The sequence below is a fragment of the Pleurodeles waltl genome, chromosome 10 (assembly GCF_031143425.1).
Source record: "Pleurodeles waltl isolate 20211129_DDA chromosome 10, aPleWal1.hap1.20221129, whole genome shotgun sequence".
NCBI classification, from domain to species: domain Eukaryota; kingdom Metazoa; phylum Chordata; class Amphibia; order Caudata; family Salamandridae; genus Pleurodeles; species Pleurodeles waltl.
The window spans coordinates 963,907,854-963,932,177 of NC_090449.1; the positions used below are offsets into that span (position 1 = coordinate 963,907,854).

The 24,324-nt window shown below is 43.0% G+C and overlaps 1 protein-coding gene across 4 annotated transcripts in view; it reads right to left on the reverse strand.

The window, feature by feature from the left end:
* Window positions 1-21,845, reverse strand: part of ETV1 (ETS variant transcription factor 1) — a 126,917-nt gene extending 105,072 nt beyond the window's left edge. Inside the window, exons 1-5 of one of the 4 annotated variants that reach the window (XM_069211790.1) lie at window positions 21,762-21,845; window positions 20,862-21,000; window positions 19,504-19,591; window positions 18,725-18,772; window positions 5,255-5,308 (exon numbers count right to left, since the gene is read on the reverse strand). In XM_069211790.1, coding sequence (XP_069067891.1) covers window positions 5,255-5,308; window positions 18,725-18,772; window positions 19,504-19,591; window positions 20,862-20,906 — 235 coding nt within the window. In that variant the 5' untranslated portion in view covers window positions 20,907-21,000; window positions 21,762-21,845. Of the gene's footprint in view, window positions 1-5,254; window positions 5,309-12,166; window positions 12,284-18,724; window positions 18,773-19,503; window positions 19,592-20,861; window positions 21,001-21,343; window positions 21,569-21,761 lie in introns of those variants that run through there. The other 3 variants (XM_069211789.1, XM_069211792.1, XM_069211793.1) reach the window with 3 other exon arrangements.
* Between the last annotated feature and the right edge of the window lie 2,479 nt (window positions 21,846-24,324).

The following is a 24,324-nucleotide window of genomic DNA, read 5'->3' on the forward strand; positions in this document are numbered from 1 at the left end:
CGTATAATTTTTGGATACTTGTATTTTTGTGAGTAAGTGTGAAATGGCATTTTACTATTTGAATAGAGATAAAGTTATGTTATATGATTTGATCATTGTGTTTTTCTTTACGTTCAATACACTGCTCACAAAAACTAATGCAGTGATGGCAACTGAAAAAATCAGATATATAAGAGACTAACAATCCGCTTGTGCAGCAAGAATCATCTCGAAGCAGCACTGCCTGCTTTATGGGCCTCATCATGAGTTATCAAAGCAGTATAACAAAAAAAACTGGCTGTGCTACATGCAGGATTAAAACCTCTGGCAATTTCATTAAAACTGACATCTGATTGACCTTGCCAAGGCTTATATTGTAGCCAGAAACAATAAACCTCAAGAAGCTGAACTGTGTCAAAACATGGCAGACAAAGTATGCTTTGCTAGACATTAGTTTACTTGGAGTTGCTGATTGTTTAAGATATAATGCTTTTACTCAAAGATAGGTCAGGGCGTGTCTTCACTATTAAAAGCACAGTCTACAAGTTCAAGTCTGGTGGGGCAAAAAAAGGACCCTTCTGTCACTAAAATATATGTTAAAAAAAACAGTAAGGCCCAATTCTAAAATCTATACCCATGTGCACTTCAATTCATTGGCCAGCCTCTTGAAACATTGTGTACCCTCGAACATTTAGCAAAAGTTTTAATTATATTCGGAAATTGTAAATTCTGCTCAGTCAAATAAGTATTTGTAGATTTTCCAATGGCAACTCTACCTGCACTGTGGTCTACCCTTCTTGGTGGACTTTCTGCATTAGTGAGTCTGTGTTCGGGTAGTGAAAGTGTGATGACATGGGTCTTATGGGAGAGAACGTGGTCGGGGCAAAGTGCAGTGAATGGCCACAGGGTACCAGCTTTGTGGTTAACCTTACACGTTTTTCATGACATTTCCCACTCAGAAAACAATTTAAGCACGACTTCTACAATGGTCAGGAGTAAATATGTTTCCTTCGGGGAAGGGAATACCCTTACATTGAAAACTGTTACCCTACCACACAAAGTTGGTTCTTTGTAGAGAAAAAAATAAAACCGGTTTTGAAAAAAAGTGGAACACGCAATGGGAACCCATTCCCAAACGTCACTCGACTTGCAAAACTAGGCCAAGGGGCTATGCCCGGTGATGTACCAATGTCACGGATCTGTAAACGTTAAAGGAAGAGAGTAAACTAAAGACAGCGCTGACAAACCGCCCATTTAGATTTGCTCATTTTGAAAGTGATTTGCAGACATTGGAAGATGCTTGTGTTGGGTCTGGGAAATTTCTTGTGACGATTAATGCTCACACAATGTGTTCAGAGCTGAGCTTTCATCGCATTCTTCTTTTTTTTTTTTTTTTTTTAACACAGACCTACACCAACAACGAACAATAAATTGGAAGGACTAATGTCACACCCGCCTGCCCCGGAATACGTTAACGACATGAGTGAACCTTGACACAAAGGATTAGGGGGAAAATGTGCAAGTGCCAGAAAGACGTTCCAGAAATCCTTTCAAAAATGGCTTTAAGTGTAGAATATGGGATTGTGCCACTGGGCTATACAGTGGTTTTAACCAGGGCAGCCCTAGCCGATTGAAACCATTGCCTATTTCATGAAGTAGAATTTTCACGAGCGGTCTTTAATACGCCACACTGAGCGTGTCAGCCTACAAAGCAGCACTTATCTTGATACACCCGAATGCGCCTTTTTTAACCAGGCTTCTACTCTCATAAAACTTGCCACTACTGTAAAATGTTATTTTTAGGTTGCCCTCATAATAACCAACATTTAAAGCGCAATGAAACCACTAGTGCGATGTGCAGCGCTATGCAAACCAAAGCAATGCGGCTCACCGTCTGTGCTGACAGCACGAAAAAGCCAACCAGTGAATTCCGACTGTGTCCTCTAAGCCACCTCTTGTTCCCTCGGTACATTCACAAGTGTTCGACAATTGTGAGCAGAGGGATATTTTCGTGTTAATAATGTAACCTGCTGAAGCGTGGGCTCACAGACATCCGTGGTGAGCACAGGCTGCCTTTATCAGCTGCAGTACAGCGCCAGCACCAAACATGGGATGACATGGGAAGCTGCCATCATTGTACAAGCCACTAATTCCGGGAAAGAAACTTCAGAAATCCAGACTACCGTGTACGACTGCTGGTATAAAAGGGTCTTTATTTTTCACCATCTGCGTTTCCCAACTGTGTGCAACAGAGATTCAGTAAACAGTACAGAGAGGACTTGTGTGTAGGCGCGCTAATTGCTGCTCAGTGTGCTTTCAGGTCCATTCACTGTGAATCGCATTTTATGTGTTTACGTTTCATGCAATTCATCTTAGTGAGAACTCCGATAGATATCACAAGATTGCTTCCGCGAAACGCGGTTATAAACCAGAATAAATGCACATTGCATCTACAGGACACAGTGGCCTGTTTGTGCAAGTCATATGATGGCCTTTCATTTGTATAATTTGCAAAAATAAGCATGCCTCGGGCATGGATGGCGACGAGCACCAAACTGTGAGAGTAGAAGCACTTGGGGGGGGGGGGCAGATGTGTCACCTTCAGGTCCCCTCTCTCAACCCCCAGGTGCCATGCCCTTTCCGAAAAGAGGTGTGAACTGCGCCAGTGACAGGCCAGTTATTGGCAGCCAGTGCACAAACTGGCACAGACAATGGCCAGGAAGGGGGCCAATTAATCGCAGGCGCAGGGGGCCCCCTCTGTGGCTGCTGCAGAGGCCTAAAGGTCAGGAAAGAAGAAAGGTCACTGCAGGGGCTGAGCAGACCCCCTCACAACTTGAACAATACAGCGGCACACCCCCTTACACTTAAAAGGGCAAAGGGCATTCCCAATTCCAAGGCCACTGCATCACTCGCCCATAGATGCACACAAGACATTCCGCACAGACTGAACTATGTGTGAGATGTCTGAAAAATCAGTGCATTTCATTGTACCTTAGTTTCCCACTCTGCTAAATGGTGTTTAGAAACAGTTTTATCACCAATATTAAGTGATACTTGAAGAAAGTGTATCCTGACCGCAAGACCTGTACTCCCCATGCCCATCTCTGCTGCTTCTGCCGGGTACCATTGCTTCATAGGACTGCTGGCCTCGTTAGCTTCTTGTGCAACGCCTTACCTGCACAACGCTTTTTATGTACACTTTAGAAATGTACTATATTCATTAAATCCGAGTGAGAATTGTTTTCTCCGCTTAAGCAAAAGCTTTCTTGTTCCCGGAAGACAAAGACTGAAAATTACCCATTAAAGTGGCTTAAACTCATACCGGGGGAGCCCGGGATGTCTTTATTACAAGACCAACAGGTTTTGGGAACACTGCATGGTGTTTTCACATCACCCACATTATGTATGAATTGCTAATTTCCAAAGTATTGCTGAATTATGCTAGGCGCCTAAGGCAGTGTAAACATCCTCTTGTCAAGGCCAAGTATTAAATTTACATTCATACAAATAGGCTTGAAGTATTCCCCCGTGCCTTCCCCCACAGAGCCAGTACAGGCGACCACTTCCTAACAAGATCGGACATAGAGGTTTACCAGAACATTCCCCATTTTTAAATGTTTGCTCCAGAAAATAATTGTAAATGTAGATGCCCCGTTTTTTTTAAAAAGAGATGTAAGTATGTACTGAGAGATACAAGTGTGCGGACTTAGCAGCCTATCACCAAAGCATGTGACACAAGATTCTGTATGCAAACTTTGCATTTGATTTTCCCTTAATCTCCCTCTTGTGTGTTTTCTATGCTGAAGAATGCTCTCAATCAAATCATTATTTGACCAAAGATGTCTGCAAATTTGTAGTCCCACTTTTATGTCTGTGGAATGTCGTTTCTGGTTTTGAAATCCTGGCCTGGCTTGTCCTTCCAGGTCAATCAATGATAGTTATGTTTTAAAATGGAAAACCTGAACATTTAGAGCATATTTGATGCACTCGCATTTACGAGCAAAACGGCTTTTAAAAAACCTTCATAAATGTGTCCGATTTCCATTTATAGAAAGCGCTGACTTGTGTACTGGACAATATCATCACTTCAGCAAGCATAAGTACGAACATCGAAGATCCTGTTTTGGGCGCCCTTTTCTTCTTCGGCGTTCTCTCAACTTTACTTTTTACGAAGCTGAGATTAATTGACCAACTGATGTCTTGGGTAACTTCAGCCATTCCCAGAGCTAATATTTCTCTGTCTTTCCCTGCACACTGCGGGGGGAATCATCTCTGAGCGGACTATCACAGTATAACCTAAGTATTCTGTGGGGAAATACGTTTTGAAAAAGAACTGCTTGGATCGCCTTTGGACGGCTGATAAAAGCAATAATGACCTTCTCATGCGAAGTTTATGGCACGATAATGTCCTCTCTGGGTTTAAGGTCCTCTGGCACCGCTCCGAGAGGCATACATTATCTCTTGAATAAGATACAATAATAACGCTGACGGTTTAATGTTTTTCATCATTGTGCTGAAAACTGCCAGCTCCCCGTAAATGTAATATTCTCTTGGAGTGGCCGTACTTCTTTAAAAAGATAGACCGTTCTGCTGGAAAACAGTTTTGTTTAAAAAAAATAAAAAATCAGGCCATGGCTCTGAGAGCGTAGACGACGGCCCCAGCCCTGCCGGCTGAGACAGCCACACCAGGCAGACATTTAGGGCATTCGTTCACGCCGGGTCACACTCCTGACATCAACCTGCTCCTGGCCCTGCTTGCTCAGCGCAGCTGGGCATGACAGGACGGGTAGAAGGCGCATCGCCTCCTCGCGCACTTTCTCATAGCGCCAGACGAACAGATAACTTCCGGGTCGTGGCGGCCGCCTTCCTGTCTTTATTTGTGATGCCTGTAACCTAGAGGGCGACACTTGATAGCTGCATCCCTTGACTTTGAATACCCCTCTGCAAGAGAGCAGGCAACGGGTGGGGGCGTCTATTCAAAAAATCACACGCTTCCCCTGGAGTTGCATCAAATAACAATGAGCACAGGAAATGGAACCCCATGGGAAGTGGGGTCACACCTCCAGAGGAGCCAGGCTGTTGTCTCTGTGCGCCTACCTACACCCGCAGAACACAAAACGCATCTATTCATGCACACGTCGATGTGTCCCACAAGCAAATGAATATCTCACGTCCTTGGGAAACAAAAATGCACAGCGAAAACAATGAAGGCCCGAATTCAAGTCTAAAACATTTCACAAAGGCGCACAGGAGAGATGAGTCATGGGGTACTTACCATTTTCAGCCTGGTAGTCTGGCACAAACTGCTCGTCATTGTCAGGTACCTGAGCTGAAGAGACAGAAAAGAAATGTTGAAAGGAGCGGTTACATTCAGTAATACCCGCATCACTGAACCTGGACTGACTTTAGGGGCCAAACATTATTTGAATACACTCTTGAAATTGATTCCAGACAATCATAAAAATAGCCCGTGTTTAAGTAGTGCTTCATTCTGCTCACTTGGCCTTTTCCAAGTTTTGAAAATAACTAGTATTACTGTTATCTCTGTTAATGGTACTTCATCTTCCCAACTGGTAAGGGTGAACTGCTTAGTTGACCTTAACGAGATACAGTTGCATCACCTCCAGACCATTTCGTGTTTCAGTGGGGAGTTTATCTCACTGAACTCCTGCCAGTGAGGGCAGCTGTTTGTTTTCTTGTGTACACCCTTGACATTGGTCAATTATAGACGCAAACACAAATAATTCAATTGCATAATTCATCCTTTTACACCACAAGGTGTATGTGTATATCAGACCATTTCACAATTGCTACTTCAATGTAAATATAGGTGCATTTAGAGAGGGGTTTATGGCTGCTACTAAAAATGTAAGAAATACCATGTATATTTAGGTCAATTAGTTATTTAAAAAATCGATACTTCACCACAAGATAAATGTGCACATCAGAGCATGTACATATTACTGCTCCTATATACATATAGGTATTTATAGTGAGGGGTTAGTCCAGCCACAAAAACTATAAGAAGTGTGGTGTATATCTATGTTTATGTCAGTTTCAGTTTTGTGTATTTATACACTCCCTTTAACCTTTGTCCTGACTCACCCCAAACCACTGACTACTATGAACTCCCAAACACCGTCCTCGAACTTCCCCTGCGATTTTTAGCCATAAATCAATCAATTAGGATTTATAAAGCATGGCTAATTGCTCAATAAGGTGTCCAGGTGCTTGCAAGTCCCAGAGGCTTATTGGAACAACCAGGTCTTGAGGGCCCTTTGAAATTTCAGAAGTGAGGAGATGGTCCGTAGGTGTGTGGGGAGGCTGTTCCAGGTTTTTGTGCACCATGAGCGAAAGAGCGTCCTCCACCTCTTTGGCAGATGCGGGGAGTATGGGCAAGTGAAAGGGAGGCAGAGCATAGTCTTTTCAATGCAATGTCACCGAGCTAACAGGCACACATGACCAATACTTACAAAAACTTGTTACGTCTCCTTTCAAATCCATTCCCATTATTCCGTCCCTACTCTAAAACTCTACTAAACACACAAGAAACAAAGAGATCAAACCTAACACAACTAATACATGAGGGGAGAAAATCCCATCTATTGCTAATCTACTAACCATTAAACGCTAATTTTGAGTTCCGGAGTTACGTGCCACTCGAAGCAGAGCACTTCAACACCTTGCCAGGGGTAGTATGTGCTGTACAAATGCATTTTACAAATGCAAACTCTAGTAGTTAATTCCCGACCCCAATGATGCGTCTCTTTATTGACAATCTGCTAAAACGATTCCAATGCAGCAAACTGCAACAGCTTATAATTTTGTAAACCTCGGCCCATTAATGCTCTGTATTCGGTGGTTTCCAAGTAAACATGGGAAGTAATTAGTGGTGAAAATTACTGCTTCTTTACTGAGCTATTTTCGGTCAGACTTTAGTTGTCAATAACCATTACTGAAAATGACAGCAAAGTGTGACAGAAATAATTAAATGGGGTCGGAGGCTAAAAAAGTCGGTTAACCCTATTAGTGAGCGTTTTTACCACTCATCATCAACAAGTAAATAAGAGCTTTGTTTCTGAGCACCTGCCCTCAAAAAGAAGAATAAGAGGATCCCAAAAACTGTTAAAATTCAGTGGGCAGATATCTGGTGCAGCCTCTGCTCTAATTTCCCTCCTTTCTGTTGGGGGCTTGGAGGAAATCTTTACCCTAGAAGACCGAACAATGAAGTGTATGATCAATTGAAGGAATAGTTGTGAATCATAGTTTCATAAAGAAGATTGTCACTTCTGTCGCTTAGGTCTAGTTCCTGTTTGCAATATTTAAGATGCTGCATTGACTGCCCATCACACTCTTTACAACTCTCAACTGTGGATGGACCTGTGAATGTTCAGCCATACATTTCTTAGATTTCTTTTGGCTTCCTGATCACGGTTACATTCCAATGACCTCCACTTTGACACAGTTATCTACTGCACCCTGCCTAGCTTTTCAATAACTGGGAAGAATTCTATGCTTAGAAGATGCATGAATGTATATCCACAAGTATGTCTGGACTGCAACTATAGTAAATAATAAGGACAAAAAAAATGAAATCATACAACCACATGTAAATATGAAAGGGCTACGCTGACAGGCAGTACACCCCACACTTACAGGCCTAATAATTAATATATAAATGATCTGCGGCGATAAGTCAACCTCTAAGGCTGCGCCATAATGTTCAACATTCACATTTTCAATCCTGTATTAGAACTAGAACATATAATGGATTTAATGTTATACTTTTCCTCGCACTGAGTAGCTTGAATCATGCCCTGCTTCTATGCAAGTATAATGTAATTTGCACATAATGCTCTCACCCTGACCTTCCATTAAGCTCCATTTCAGAAAGCCTAAGTCAGCAGAGTTCAGCCTACCATGCAAAACGCGTCTGCCCTTCCCTAAGCAAACAATGATAGCTTGGATATCTATGCCCCGGATGCATGAAAAAAGATCTGCACACTTGCTTGACAGCACTCACTCTAGTAAAAGCTTTCCTCACCCATCGAGATCCCGGTTACATCTGCACAAAATGTGGCCCTGATTATATTTTCATTAGAAGACAATGAGTTGTGACATCACCACGCCTTAGAGAAGTATCCCTGGAAAAAAGCAGCCTTGATACACTTAATGTCACATATCCTCGTACTAATCTTACACTAGTCCCCACGTGTTTTGTATTTGTTGGATTCATGAGTATTTGATACTCTAATGCTGGTGATACAGCATGAACCACCAACAGGTAAGGATTATTGTGAAGGGAATCACAATTGCAAGACGTGAGAAATATGCGGAGGCAGATAGAGCAACACAGTAAAAACACAAGTCCATCACAATTGACACAAATTAAGCCAGAAATTGCGTTGTTGTCGGAGTTTGACCAAATTTGGTCATCAGAGTAGCAAAAGGGGATCATCACGTAGGAAGAAGGAATGCTAGAGGGGAGTTATGAGATCTCTAAGGGAATAGAGGGATCTGGTTTGAGCTAGGTGTGCAGGGACAACCAAACTACGGACAAAGCTAATACAGCGGTCAGGAATTTGGGCAGGGTCCATTTTGATGGTGGGTAGTAGCTGGTCTAATGAACTACAATGCTCTTCTGTATTACACATACGATAGCAAAAGTTGCTATGCAGAATGGTTAGAGCGGAAAGCAACTTTTAAATTTGGTAATCAAATCACACTAGCCAGATAGCTAGTTTATTAAATTCAAGAGATAGGTGAACTGTAAATCAACCTGATGCAGGCTCTGTTAAAAACCACTGAGCAACATGCTTATCGCCCTGAACCTGCACTCACCAGACCACCTGAGCACTCCTAAACAATCTTAAATGGTATACACAGTTAGAAATGTAATTGAATAAAGTATATTGCATGTAGAGAGAAGTGGTTAGAGTGAGAAGAGAACTAGGCAGAGGAAATACAAAGAGTGTGAGTGTATGTGTAATAAGCTTCACAAAAGTATTTTGGAAAGAAAAGAAAGCTGTGCAGACCAAATATGCTTGGAATGTCAGGCCTCAAAAAAAGGGGAGACATTGGATATTGTCTATATGAACAGCTGGTGTTCAGCTATCATGTCTGCTGGTGTGTCCATCAGCCAATCTTTCAATTAAAAATGTATTGAGAAACTATACAGGTGGTTTTGGTGCCTCCAGTCTCAATTCATGAATGACATCCAGCATATAGTATTTTGCCACGTTATTTGTCATAACACCCTTCTGAACTTCCTATTCAGTGAGTGACAAGGGCACCTGGACCACCTAAGTTTTTTAACAATTACTAAATAGGTTAAAAAAAAAGGGAAAGGCACAATGGATTTAGCTTTTTACACGAGAGAAGAGCAAACAGTGTATGCATCAGGTAAGCTGCAAAAATTTAACTAAAACATAGGTCTTGTCTTGGGTCAGTTAAAATCTTTATTTAACCTCTAAAGTAAAGAAGGTGCTGAGTCAAGTTAATGGATATCAAAGGAGTTTCTACAAAACAAACCTACAATACTTTTTTGAATTGTATACATAAATATTTTACTTCGTAGCCTCAGCAGCCACTCTGAAAATACACTCTACAAACAATATTAACAACAGGCCTTGCCACTGGGGGGAAGCCATCAACATGTGCAATGCAATGAAGTTTAAACTCAAACAAATATTCAAAGTATCAAAATGTTGTTGACGTTGCATGACACATTTTTGTACATGGAGTAAACTGTGCTGAATTGCAATTGTACACATTTTTCTCATTTCCTTCCTCCATGCCAGAGAAAGAATCTAGTATTTCAGCCCAGGAAAGTCTCTGAGGACTTTTACGCAAAATATTTTAAATATTAAGTGTAAATAATGAAAACACACAATATGGTAGGAGCCAAAAAAAAAAACTAGGACAGATGGGATGACAGATATGGAAGAAACGGATTAGGCGTTTCCAAAATTATAATAGTGTCAATGACAGTTTACAAAGGCGACACGTTTAAATGCTGTGCCAACTAGTAACCTTTGCAAATGTCTGCCGGTAGAAACTGCTTGAGAAAACGTTTTCAGGATCCCCCTCACGCACACATTTGTTTGCCCACTATTTCTTCATATACTTTGCTGATGTAGCGGATACTGAATTAAAAAAAAAAGCTTTACACACCAAATTGGGCAGTGATGTGCTCACAGATAAACTAGCTTAAAAGTAAAGGAAAAAAATGCATGTACTCAGTAACACAGAGCATTGTCTTAATTTAAGTTTAGGATATTTTTTCATGTAGATGAAACAATGGTTTCCTCAATAATGCCTCATCAATTGCTGATTGTGTTGGAAGATAACTTGCTGTACCATAACGTGAAAACTACTCGTGCCCAATTTATACCAAGGAAACATGCAAAAGATTATTTTCTCCAAGATGTCCCTAGAGTGAACATCACGTCAAAGTGCACTTGCTAAAATGCTGAGTAGACTTGATGTGAGTGAAACACAACATCTGGCGAGATGGCTCAGAAATTTGATTGCACTCTGCGGACATCATTGCTCTTTACAAGGCTGATTCCATAAAAAGTAGATGAGACTTTCCCCTTTTCAAGACCAACGTAATTGCTGTTTCCATTGCATTAAGCAGTGGTAACACCAATTGTTTACAGCACATAAAAAGACAACGCAGGCAGCATAAAGAGCTATCAAAAGTTACACTACTTACTGCAATTAGACGATACAAACACAGATGTCAAGTTATACAAAAAAGTCACAAAAATAAAAACCTAAAGGGTAAAGCGGTGCACTGATTAAGGTCCCATCTTGACGATACATGGCCCAACAAGATGGTCTTGGAGGGCTTTGTAAGAAGCCAAGTAACATGCTTCTGTTCCAGCTGGGACACAAAATGCCAAACTAGATGCAAGGACATCGGATGCACGTAGCAGGTACCGAGGCCAGCCATTCCCAAAATACTTACTCATGCAAATATATTATAGGCACAGAACATACCATGACATAGAATTTAGAAGTGCTGTTTAAAAAGACTGCATATTTGGATCACCAAATTCTGGAAAGCTAACAACCTGTGTAGATTCGACCACTTTACATAAACAGGCTGCAAAAATATAAAACTCAGACTGAAGCAAGCAAGGTACTTAACTAAGGGAACACACGCTGGAAACCAAGAGGCTGATAAAATGCTTTCAAGGAAATGAGGGCTGGATTTATGGGAACAGCTCTCGCAGTCCATTCTGCACCAGGAGACAGACACGTCTTGTGTCCTCTTGCTTCCAGGGCCTGCATCTGCACCATCAGCTATTCATGGCAGCTGGTGGAGTTTTCGCGTATCCAATGGCGGTAGCAACAGGGGCTACGCACTATGTGTACAGTGCGAAACGAGGCACTGCTGCCTCCTTCTACGTTCAAGACTTTTTCAGTTACATACATGGATCATCCACGGCCAGCAGTGTGTTACGAGGGCCTCTTATTGATTTTAGGCATGTGAACAAACGTCACACGGCGAGAAAAGGTGGAGGCGGGCGTGCCTCTAGGGGAAGCTGTGTGGATGGTGGTAAGAGTGCGACTGGGATTTGTAAATCGAGCCATGCCGGCCTGGACGAGGTAAAGAGGGGTCTGACTTTACACAACCCCGCCGGACCCTGTGAGTCAATAGCCAGCCTGACGTGCGAGCCACCCGTCTTCTCCAGTTTCTAAGGCACTGGCCTGTCACTGAATCCCATTTTTTTCCCCTACAGACACTCAGCTACATCCACCGGCATCCGTATCTGCCCCCCAGACTCCTGGCTTTTCCAGGCTTTAGGCAGCCCTAAAACACTCTTCCTTCCCTACAAGCGCGACCCTAACGTGTGACCGACATTTCCCTCTGCTTGTGGGCCTCACAAGGCACTTGCCTGACTAAAACTCTAAAAGTTTTTCAAACTAACTACAGAAACTACCCTGACACCAAACTGATCCTGCCCCAGCCCTGTCAGTCTGATGGAGGCCCAAACAAGCGGGGAATTCGGCCGGTGTCCCTACAACTCATCCTGCCGCTAGCAGAAGGGAGGATGTGCCGCGACAGCAGACCGCTTATTCAAGAGCGAATGTAAGCACGCAGTTTCTCCCCTTTATTATTAGAGGGTGCGGGGGAGGGAGTAGCAGCCGTGCTATCGACATGCCAGCTTCAACCCACCCCAAGATGTTTCAATTCTCCTCAGTCAACAGGAAGCAGCATCCAGGACATACAAAACAAAGAAGCGCGGAGCTTTCCACAAACGAGCAAGACACAAATCCGACCGCCCCGGACATGCAACAGAGGAACACTGTGGCAGGTGGACCGAGCGCAAGGCCCTCCCAGCACAAGCAAGGGCGTTCTCTGCTGAGGCGCAGAAAGCTACAGCTGGGAGGGGGTTAAAATTTAATTAAAACCAGCTCCATCCACTGTAACAATGACCCGGAGCCAAACAAGGCAGAAGATGTATGAGTCATTCTTTCTGCTAGTGAACGAGACAGCTGATCTCCTAAGCAATTCCTCAAGTCAGGCAAGTGAGAGCCGCGGCTCGGCCTCCATTCACAAAAACATGGTCCGGCGCGAGGCAGGAGGCCCGCCCGCAGGCCCGGCTCTTCCCAGAGAGCGGCAGCAAAGTAAACTTGAACTCTCAGAAACATGAATGGCTGAGGTTCCGTCCAAGATGGAGGCCACGGCCGCGCAGGAGCGTAAACAAAGTATGCAATCACTGAAGAGCAGGCGAATGCAACCCCTTCAGGCCTATAAATGGCGTAAATACGTACGAAGCGCTCCTAAAAAAAGCTCCAAGGACTTCAAAGGCCACAAGCATTTTAAAATTACCACATTAACAACTTTTTTGTGTGCAAAGGACTATTCTGTTTCAAACTCCATGACAATCTACTCCCATCTGTCCCCCTTTTAGTTGGTAACAAATTGCTCAGAATTTCGCCTGCTTGTCGCTTAGGAGAGGCATCGATAATAACTTGGAGCACTGCAATATTTACCTGCAGGCCTGGGAGGACATAAGAAATACTCTAGCAGGTAGACGTGATAAATACAGAAGGCAAACAAGAAAAGGCTATTCGAACTACACTATAGGTACCCTGGATGTACCCCACATGAAATAAATACATGTATTTACAACTGATTGCTCATTACTCCATTTACAATGAGGTACTGACTAATAATGATCCCATCATATTTAAAATATGTATGCTGTTCACAGGATATGTCCTTATACTCCTTTACTCATTAGCACACCTGAGTCTCATGCTGCTCGATACTTCGCAACATGACTTAGTGCTATTTACAAATTACCATTTGCATTTAATCTTCATTATAGAATGAAACATCACAAAAACATAAACAAAAAGTAAATCTTCTGGACAATAACAAAGTTTTACCTTCAGTGGGCTCTATTTCAGGTCTTCCAACTTACCAAGGCATTAAATAAAGGACAGTAGCGATAAAGCAACCGCTTATAAGCTTGTAATGTTCTATCTGAAGGAAGTATAAAGGAAATCGTTCTCCCATACTCTCTGGGAAGCCAGATAGACCTAGGCAACATGTTTTCCAAAGTTCGCTCAGGGCATTTACCTGCAGGTTAATGCTCTGGCCATCGTGCCAGCCACCAGTGTCAGTCAGCTGCAGTTCCCCAATGTATGATGTCGCACTGCGACAGTACTACCTTGAAAACCAACATTATGCTTTAAGAAAGCCATAAAAATGCAGCAGCCCTAGAGGAATATGAGCGAGCAAGCCCTATTCACAAAGTGCCTGTTAAACGTACACTGTATGAGGAAGATAGCGGAGTCATTTCTACTGTAGTGGACCAAATGTAGTTCTTTGGTAGCCAGATGGCCAAACACGATCAGTTATTTTTAAGAAGTCTGCTGACGTCGTTAGAAAATAATGTTCCACTTACAATGCAGAAGCACTTACATTTTTTTTAAACATTCGTAGTTCATTAAGACATTATCTTAGCCACCTGGAAATTTCAAAAGGATGGGCTGATCCGAGATGTTCTATCCACACGTGCAAAGACTCAAGGACCACTGCTCATCTTTCTCACCAATGTGAAGCATTTATGTTCAAAATATCTTTTCACCTGACAAGCATTAACCTAATCTTATAAAACACTAACATGTAAAACATGTGAGAGAACCTTGAAAAAAGTCACATAGCCAAGACTGATGCTCTTTCCGCATACAAGCAGGCATGCTTGTGTCCCTGTTAGGGCATCTAGTCTTACCACTCAACATGCAATGGAGGGAAAACATATCTCCTGGTGGACATCAATGCCAGAAGATCTGATAGTTCAACTCCCTGCTCTCACCGGCAACACAAAGCTCCTGAAAAAACTAAAAATGTTCAATTAAATTAATTTGCTCTTTCATGCACTGAATGGGCAAACGCCACCTGTTGTACAGAACTGGTAAACAGATGAGCTCTAAAATACCAACATTGCCCAAACATTTACAAAATAAAGAACTGACTGTGGCTCACCTATCTTGAATATCTTTTTTTAAAAATTACATCAGTGAACAATTGGGTTATAGTGAAAGGGTTTTAGTGCAACGGCTTATTACAGACATGAGAATCTGTCACGTAGTTCTGTGCTTGCAAGTTTATTTTCTAAAATCCGTTAACAGAACAGCACAGTCTCGACATTTCTTTTAAAAAATACATACCTGTTAAAGTACAAAACAAAGTACAAAATGGCAATGAATGGCCACAATATGCTTCGAAAGACCCTAGTTTTTAACTTCTTGATGGTAAAACCAGGTGTCTTTTGTAGCCTATTGGGGGTGAGGGTTTTTAAGAAGAATTCAATTTGCCTTGTTTGCCTTTAGACTTCTGGAGGCGAACTGCAGAAGTCTAAAGGCAATTTGAGCCCTTAAGAGAACGTGGCCCTTACCTGAGAATTTATTTAGAGAAGAACTGAAGTTCTTCAAACGTATTTTCTCTGACATCACTCCAGAAGGCAAATTTAAAAAGTTGCATTTACTACAGCATAACCAAACTAGTAACTGATATGCAATACTGCTTCGCTTTCACCAAAGAGCATATCCATCTCTTTGCATAAGACATAATCACTGTGGCCACAGTACACTCAAATCACTGATGTAGACACGTTGTGTACTCTAGATACTTCTGCACTTACTGCAGCATTTATTCATTAGAGTCAGAATATATATGTTTGGGAGGGACAAAAAGAGGGATTGTCTTTATTTGGTAAAGAAATGTACAGAGTTCATTATGTTCAAGTGCCACCACTTCAGCAGAAACTTTTTGTGCAGAAAAGAGGGAAGCTGGCGGCGAGGAAATGAAATACGAAGGGCTATTTTTCACCAATGGAAAGTTGGTGTTGCCGTACTACAAAATGGTCAAGTGGTTTATTTGATAAGATGCAAATTTAAGAACTGGATAGGCGTTCTTGGGAGAGTAACAAGCCCATATGGGTATTCGAAATATGTGTCCGTGGGTCTAGCAATATGACACCCCTTTGCATTTTAATTTCCTGTGATTCCCTAAGGCGGTATGTCAGACACACCGGAAATATTGAAAATCTACTCTGCTGAACACCTGAACATTGTGCCATAACATGACATTATATCAAATGATCAGCAGAAATGGGCATTTTACAAAGGCAATTTCCCCTATACACCAAAAAATAATAATTTATATTGCCTTTGCTTGTAACTTTGAAGCATTGTGGAATAACTCAGGAAAGATGAAGGAATGTGTCAACCCTGTTTGAATTTAATGTGTGGACTTGAGCTATAATGAATTATCCAGCAGATGCACTGGTTCATGAGACACGCTATGAGATGTTAACAATCTAAAATTGTCATTTAAGCCAAGACCCTTGTTTGGACACTTCCACATTCACTAATGAGCATGGCAATATGAAAGAAAGTTAGGTAAATGAAATGAACAAAAATTATATTTAGCTCTTCAGTGTCTACATCATCTTTAGTGCAAATGTTACCAAGCCTGATAGCAATACAAACCCTGTACTACACAAGAGACTATTTATCTTAATTGCCACTGCAATCAAGAAACTGCTTCCCACTAAACTTGAAAATTATCAGCAGAACTTTATCTGGCTCCTAGCTTCCAAATCCATGGCATCTCTGCATACGGCTTCGATTTCGTAACTCAAAATCAAATTCCAACATTTCTTATTCACTTACTGAGTTGCCAGAAATTCCAAGAGAAACAAAACAATACTACCGAATCTTGCCCTAGAAGAAGCAAGTTGGGAATATGGCTTAAGTTTTCTTGGCACCCAACTCTGCAGCATTCCTGCTGTTGGATCTTGTGCTACCCGCTCGACTCACATCCGTCACCAGAGGATTTTCTGAACCATTTCCTCCTCAACAGAGTTTGGAAGTTGTGGAAGAAAACTGGTCCATTGCCATCAGTCTCTTAAAAAGCGTTCCATATCCCTTAAAATTCTCTTTCCAGGCTACAGAGTCTAATAGACCAAAATATGCAAACGTGACCTATCAGGCCAAATTGGCAGCACTGTAGGCTTCAGCAAACAAAAAGGACAAAAGGCATATTCATTAAGGAATACACAATGTTAAATCCAAGCTTTCTGCCTTGGCGTAATCTTCTATGGACTCAGCGCGATGACATTTTACTTTGACAACGCATGCAGGGTTTAGTGCAGTATACACAAAAAATTTTTTTTTTTAAATAGGACAGCATAAACAGATGGTTTTTGGTTGTACCTGGCAATACATAAGGTAAACAAGTCAATCCTAAATTCTCATAATCTCTGTTGTTCATAAAACCCTTTAAGTTTACCTGTAACTATGATGGCTACTGTAAAATCTGTAACTTATGGCTACAAGTCTTAAAAGTTTGTTTGGCCCAACGCCTATTCTCCTAATAATTGTCAGGCTACAAAATCAATGGCTTCGAGACCCAGTGTCGAAAACGTGACTTACAAAGGGGTCTTGTCACGTTGTTTAGATAGGTGCACTCTTGAGTTTCTATTTGGAATGCAAGATTAATCACCGAAACAAACATTTACATGTACACTTAGTTCAGAAATTTAAAGCAAACCTCAGCTCAAACCATAGCATTGTAAGCCAGGAGGTAAATTAAAACTGCAGCTGGAATGTATGCGCTGCAGAATTAAATACATTCTGGATCGAGTACACATGCAAAGCCAGGAGTGAAAAAAACTGGAGAATATCCATATTATCTGAACCAGTAAAGAGTCATGTTTACCGAAGGTCATACTAGTGCTAACATAGGAAGTCACTTTCAAACGTATGAGGTATTGATTGGGTTTGATTCCAATAGTCGATATGCTTGCCCTAATGTGGAGTTTTATAACAGCTTTTAAGGTTTTTGGGGAGGTAATGCAACTTTAAAAGGAGAAAAACAATCCAGAATAGTATTTGATGGCTACTAAAATAGGATTGGTAATAGTTTCTAGAGAAATGACAATAGAGAAAATGTTATTGTTAACTTTAAAAGAGAAAAGTGTTATTATGTTAACTATTTTGTTTAAAAAATAAGCCACAGGAAGAGCCCTAATTCTAAGAAATGTTGAAAATTCAGCCCAGCAGCCGCACATACGTTCATATCGAGCTATGACTGATTTCACCACCTCCCCCAGAAATATCAACAAAAAACACAAACAGTAGGGCTTGCTTAAGCATGCAGAAAACATAAACTTTATAACGTGCCAGCATATACAACGGGAACAGGCACAAACCACATGCACGTCGGAACGTAAAAGTGTGCAAAAAGTATAGACTTAATGGAAATAGTATACATATAGGAGATAGATAGACAGATAGATAGATATAGAGAACATCTAAAGTGTAAAAAAAAAAGCTCTATAAATTCTTCTGAACTGCTGAACTGAGTGGTGCATGCAAGACTTGTTGTTAGTACATGATAGACAATGTTGCTAACAATTAATAAGTAAAATGAACGCTTCTGTTAGACTTCTTTAAATCTCATGCGGTCACCATACAAAGTAAACCTGGATGTATGGTTTCCTTCCTGCCTTTTCTTATGAGGTACATTAAAAATATTAAAATAGATCACTGGCATAATCAAAAATCAACTCCTTAACTTAATCATCCCCAAGGTAGCAGGGAAAAAAAACACCTGCAAAACAGATAGCCAACACCACCAAAATATTATTAAACATGATTATATTACATCTAACCCTATTGAAAATTGAATACACACCTAAACTTCTATGCTGTGAACAAGCTGGGAAGAAGACACTGGCGCTTAAATCTTGAAGCATCCCGTCACGATGAATCCAAAGAAACAAATTGCTGCCATCAGAAAAGTACTCCAGCAGAACACCGAAGGAGCATGTGTGCTGCTCAAGAGGAAGCCAAGACCAGCTCTGGTGCTCGCTGTCTCTCGAGGTCCAATCACACAAACCTGATCAATTGCAATTAAAACCCGAGCACAGGCTCAGAACTCGAGAAGACTTCGTGCATTAGTTCTTGCCAAAAGCAGATGTGATTGTGAGCTGGAAGCAATTTCTCCTGGTAATTTGTGATGACACTGGATGGATCGGCCCCAGAGTCCCCAAAGACAAGCTCATCACAGGCTCTAATGTATGCATGACACATGAGGTGGCTCTTTTAGAGCTCCATTAATTGGACTGAACATTAAGGCAGCAAGTTCAAGACTTCTCTTCCTACACTGATTTTTTTTTTCATATGGTAAGTGCAGTGTGTGTTTTTTTCTTACCTTCTGCAAGCCACGTCTCTTGTAATTGGCTCAGATCCTGGAAGAGTTCTGAAAGAAAATAAATTAATAATAATGAATATCTGAGCACACAGGGGGCACACCCTACAAGAGCACTGCTAGTCAGTATTGAATTGAAGACAGAAGAACAAACATCAACCATACTTTATATACACACATACACACATTAGACAACCACAAAATGCATTCAAGTGATTCCTTGCTACTTTAAACTGGTATCTAGTGCAACACTCCATGTTAAATTGGCAAACATTGGTGTAGGTTATCAATTCGCAAATATCTGGATTCAAATGCTTATTTACGCATACACATATGCAGCATCAAATAACGTGTCATCTCAGGTAAAACCATTCATTATGGAACTTAAAGCTAATATTTAGTGCCCTTATATAGACTTTTCCTATTTTCAGAAGTTGCAACTACAACATGGCTTATACAAAAACACGCAGAACATTTTAAAAAAATATGGATCTTTTAAAGACAACTTATAAAATGACAATGTACACTACAGAGAGGGAATGGTTTATACTGCCGCTCTTCAAATGAAAACACACATTGAAAACAGTTTATGAATGGTTCTGCAGTAGGAGTGGCAGGCAGCACATCAACACTGTTTAGCACTGTCACAGCTCGCAGGTTGAACGGGGAATTGTCCAAGCATTATATAATGACCCCGTAAACTTGGAGAAAAGGGTGATGGAGTTTAAAAGAGTCCCCGAGCATCCCACCACACAAACACGCGGAAAGACAAAGAGCCCCACCTTCCGAATCGTGGGCCAGGTCTCGGTTAATGAACTTTCTTTTTCTGGCGTTATTTGCTCTCTCGTCACAATTTCTCCCACGCTGAGTCTAAAATAGGAAAGATAAGTTACTTATCAAAAACTGCATCTTTTCGCATCAGCGCGCAGCATTAAAAGCCAGTGGAGGGCTAATCCCCGCTTCCTGCAGCTGCACGCACAGTGTGCACGTCTGCCTGTCACTTATCGACTGCTAGGGAAATTCTGGTCGAGTCTAAATTCTCAACCTCGTTGCATCATTTAAGACTGTACAATTGTTGTGCGGTCTTCACGCTACGTCAAAGAATAAGTGTGGTTCCACATATAGGTTGGGCTAATACAGATATACTGTACACTAAAGTAAGTATTACAATCCCCAAACTTGAAACACGCTTCCCTTTCAACCCACATTGTTCCAGCCCTGGTATTAAAAACCTGGTCCAGTCGTGCCTTTCCACTAATGCACAGGAACTTGGGGGATATTATGGGACCGTGCTTTAAGTAAGCAGGCGCACCCCGGTACGGAGTACCTACACTTTTTTACTTTGAAAGATAGCACCGGCACATCTCAGCTCTGCTGCAATACATTTAATGAGAGGGTACCGGCACTTCTCAGTAGCAAAAAGGTACTCTAAATAGCGAATAACTGCACTTTTCTATTTCCATGTAAAGCTCTGGGGCTCCTGTACGTTAGCTGCCAAGTGTTCGTAAACAATGTCTTACAAGTGTGTGGGCCCATCAAAAATGATGGTGCATTAAAGCACAACTTCATACACTAATATAACTAACGTTAAAAAAAAACAATCTGGGCCCCCGCAAAACTAATTTTATACACGCACAAAGTTGGGAGACGCTGTTCGAATGACAATGAGCTCGAGAGACGCTTCTTCTACCAGTGGACACAAATCTAAAGATGTCACACCAACCAACGTAAGAACATCTGGTCCGAAACCGAGCACTTTCTGGGTCCGGCGCTTCAAGATGTTTGTATAAATACATGTTCAGTGTGATTCGAAACTTTGTGGAGCATTCACAGTCAGCAACTGTCAGAGATCTGTCGGTGCGTGTCTCTCTGTGGGCTAAGGATGACACGGAGCCGGGGGATATAACTGTGATTAGAGCCTGCCACGGAGCCGTGCTGCTGTTCGCAGAGCACAATCAGTGCTCACTTTTAAAGCTAAATTCACGCACCCGGGTTCTGTAGTGCTGCTTCCTGTGTCACACTCAAAACACCACCCAACCCAACGTACCTGCCCCAAAGTGCCCTCCTGACCCTGCCCGCCAGCCTCCCTCCGATTAACAGTTCAAGTTTACGAACAGGGTCGCTGCCAAACCACACTCACGCTGGTCACCGTGTAAGGCACTTGCTGGTCATAAAAGCCATCCATCCTGCGGTTCCCTATGAGAGTCTCGGCGCTCGTATAGACGTCCTCCTGGGCATTTATCTAGCGATTTCCTGTGGATCCGGGCTCCGCTAACGACCTAGAGGCAACAAGATGGGTTTAGAAGGATAAAAACCGTGAATGAACCGCTGGGGATTTGCATGGGTAATTCACCTCCGACAGCCCTGTTGAGAACGCGCACGCCCCCGCCCCCTCCGAGCAGGGGGGACCGGGAGGCGGAGGGGGCTGGCTATGGGGTCAGGAGCAGGTTAGAGGGTGTGGTGTGGGTAGATCTGCTTGCTGCAGACCCCGCACCTGTGTGCCTACCCAGTCCGGGCGGTTAAACGTAGGCACAAGTAGCAATGGCGCTCAGCGTGCCGTGCCTAACGGGAGTCCGTGGTGCGCGCTCCGGGGATGGGGGCAAAGGGCCCAACCAGACGCACCTCCAGGGGCCCTTAGATCGCTGCGCTGCTAAAGATCCCAGTTCCGACGCATGGAGTGTTTGTTCCGGGGTTTCGTACAGGTCTCGTCCCCCCTCAGACGCAGGGAGAGAGCCAGTGACAAGAGCAGCTTTTCCTCGGCTTCTCCTCCAGGGGCCTCCAATCCCAGCTGATGGCGCCTGCCCGCCCCCCGCCCGTGCCGGCTCTTTCACGGGATCAGATTTCTGAGCTGTCACTCAGGCTTCGCTCTCGCTGCGATAAGAGAAACAATGGCTCGCTGGGCCCTGCCCCCCCACCCCCCCAAAGTCTCCTGGATGTGTGTGTCCCTCCCTGTGTACCCCGTGTCAGGACTGAGGGGCAGCTACCGGGGGTTTGAACTTTCCTAAACCACTCAGAGCCCTACTATAAAGGGACCAGGGACCTTTCGTCTGTGATGTTACTTTACTGGTGTTGTGGTCTTGTATGATGAGGATATAATCCTTAACCTCCCTCCATCAAACCTGACCCACCCTCTAGGCACTTAATTATCGGCCAGTGCTTACATCACTGGGACCCACGAACTTCCGTAAAACAGGAAGTCACCCGAAAGGCAACCACCACGTGAGTCCTAGCTACTATGCAGAGGGGCCATGCTCGGAAAACTCTGAATGTCTTACTCGTTCCAAAAGCAGAGCGAGGAGATAATGTGGCGCTGATCCCCCTCGGAGCACACGAAGCGCTAAGGAACATGATTATTTGGTGATCTCTTACTGTTTGTACCCATTGTGTGTATGTCCATCGTTTGCGTTTTCCAATAGCACGGGATTTGAGATGGCATTCGAAACAGCACCCTGATTTGATCCCAAAACAGCTCCCAACATGTATGCTAAATGCTCATCTACTACTTCTGAAATGCGCCATGTCATGGGTTTGTAAGCGAGAGAGAAAGGCACAAAGTAGAGTGAGTGTCGAGTCCCGCATGACGGCGCATCACGTGCACAGCTTCATGCACATGCTTATGAAGTGGTTACTAGGCGGTGGGCATGTGGCTGGTGTTGTGCTTTACTCTGCTGTTAAGCACGTGTTCACCTGTGTATTTTACTTCGGATGGTTCGTGTACTTCATACAGGTGGCATGTGGGTTTAGACACTTACCTGCTAAGAAAAACCAAAAGTGGGGGTACTCGGTACCTTTCCTTTTAAAGTGCTGCATGTGCTCGCTCAGTTAACTTTGGCGAGTGCGCGTACCACTTTAGTTTATTCAGCAGAAGCCCACATGCACCATTGACCACACAATGACGAATGCAAGTGCCATTGGCTGCGGAAAGTGCTGTGCAACAGATGGTGGTTGTATTATATTTATGTAGCGCTTCTCCACTCATGGAGAGACTCAAAGCGCTTGTTATACTCCATTTTGTAGCTTGGTGCTATCGAATCTACCTTTACTAGTGCAGCTGTAACACACACAACAAGCACACCTTGGCTCAAGATACTGATACATATAAAACAATAAGAGGAGGGGGGCTTTTCAGTCAACCCGCTTCGTCAAAGAAATGAACCGAAAATAGGTAAGACAGTGAAGGGACCCTGAAACTGCTTGACTGGCTGGTTTTACGAGACGCCTCTTTATTCCAGCTCAATGTACGAAGCATCTAGACCGCTGCAGCTTTCACGTGTAATATGAGCAACAGTTTGCAAGCACAGGAGAGAGAGAGAGCGCTGAGCCCTGGATTGGTTTCCTGGGCAACCAGTGGCGTGGGCGGGGTTTGGATGCTGTCCAGTCAGGCTCTGAGCTAACAGCCAATGGCCTCTCGTGTTGTTCTTAATCGGATGGCTGTGTTTATTCATAGACTCAGATCTTGCCTCGGGGCCCTGAGAAGCCATAGAGCTCCATTCACAAAAAAAAAAAAAAAATCCTTACAGGGTCACATGGGACGAGCAGGGAGAGGAGGAAAACAGCTTGGCCAAAGTTACATTAAAGAAGTGGGGGTTGGGGGTGGGGAGCAGACAGCCAAGGGAAAGAAGAAGGGCTGAAAGGACTTTCACTGGGCAATATGAAATCACTGGGGCTGAAAACTCTGCAAACGCTCTGTCTGGCTCACATAGTTAGCAATATTAGTTTGTGCATTCTTATTACCGAGGCAAACAGAATGACTAGTAAACTGCCGTTGAACATCACGCTATTCAGATTTAGAGCGCATTTGCTTGCATGACTACCTGCCTTAAATCAACTAACTTGCCATTGACCTCAACTCGTTCAGTATTCATAGTACTCCTCACAAACAACCCAATGAGGGCTGCTGTCCACTCTTTGCACCCCTGTCCAAGGTCGACCCTATTTTCGTATGTTTGCAAGCATTTTCTGTTACGGTCTGTCTCAGCTAGTGCACGTGCAGTTTAATAAATCAATCAAGGTTCTTGTAGAGCATAGCTAATCACCCGTTTGGGTCTCAAGGGGCAGGGTGTTGGGAGGGGGTTGTTGAGGGGGGGGGTGGGGTGCGGGGAGAGACTGCAGCTCAGTCGAAGCACTAGTTGGCAATTAAGATGCACACACAGGTTCTAGTGAAACAAGACGCACACAGCAGGTCCTCGTGTCCTGCCTTGATGTAGTAAACAGACAACCTTAGAGTTATTTCTCATCCCTTTCTGTTGTCGAAGTGTTATTGTTTACAATACTTAAAGGAAGTGGGTATTGGATCTGCCAGTTGCTCTCAACTGAATAGCTTTATTGTCTATTTCAGTGGCATGCTCCCGATTCATTGTCTTTCCTCCATTCTCTTCTATTTGTCCTGCCCCAGAATACTTTTTTCTTTACCATCCTGTGGATGAGCTGCATGCTTCCACTGCTGACATTGTGGAACTATTTTTTCATTTGCCTTTCAGCTCTGGGTGGGAATGCAAGTCTTTCTTCCCTCTCTCGCCATGCAGGTGGAAGGGAGCATGTCCGGCTCTCAGCTGGCCCACTACCGTCCTCCTACAGTAGGGGAAGTTACATTGGGGAAGGGA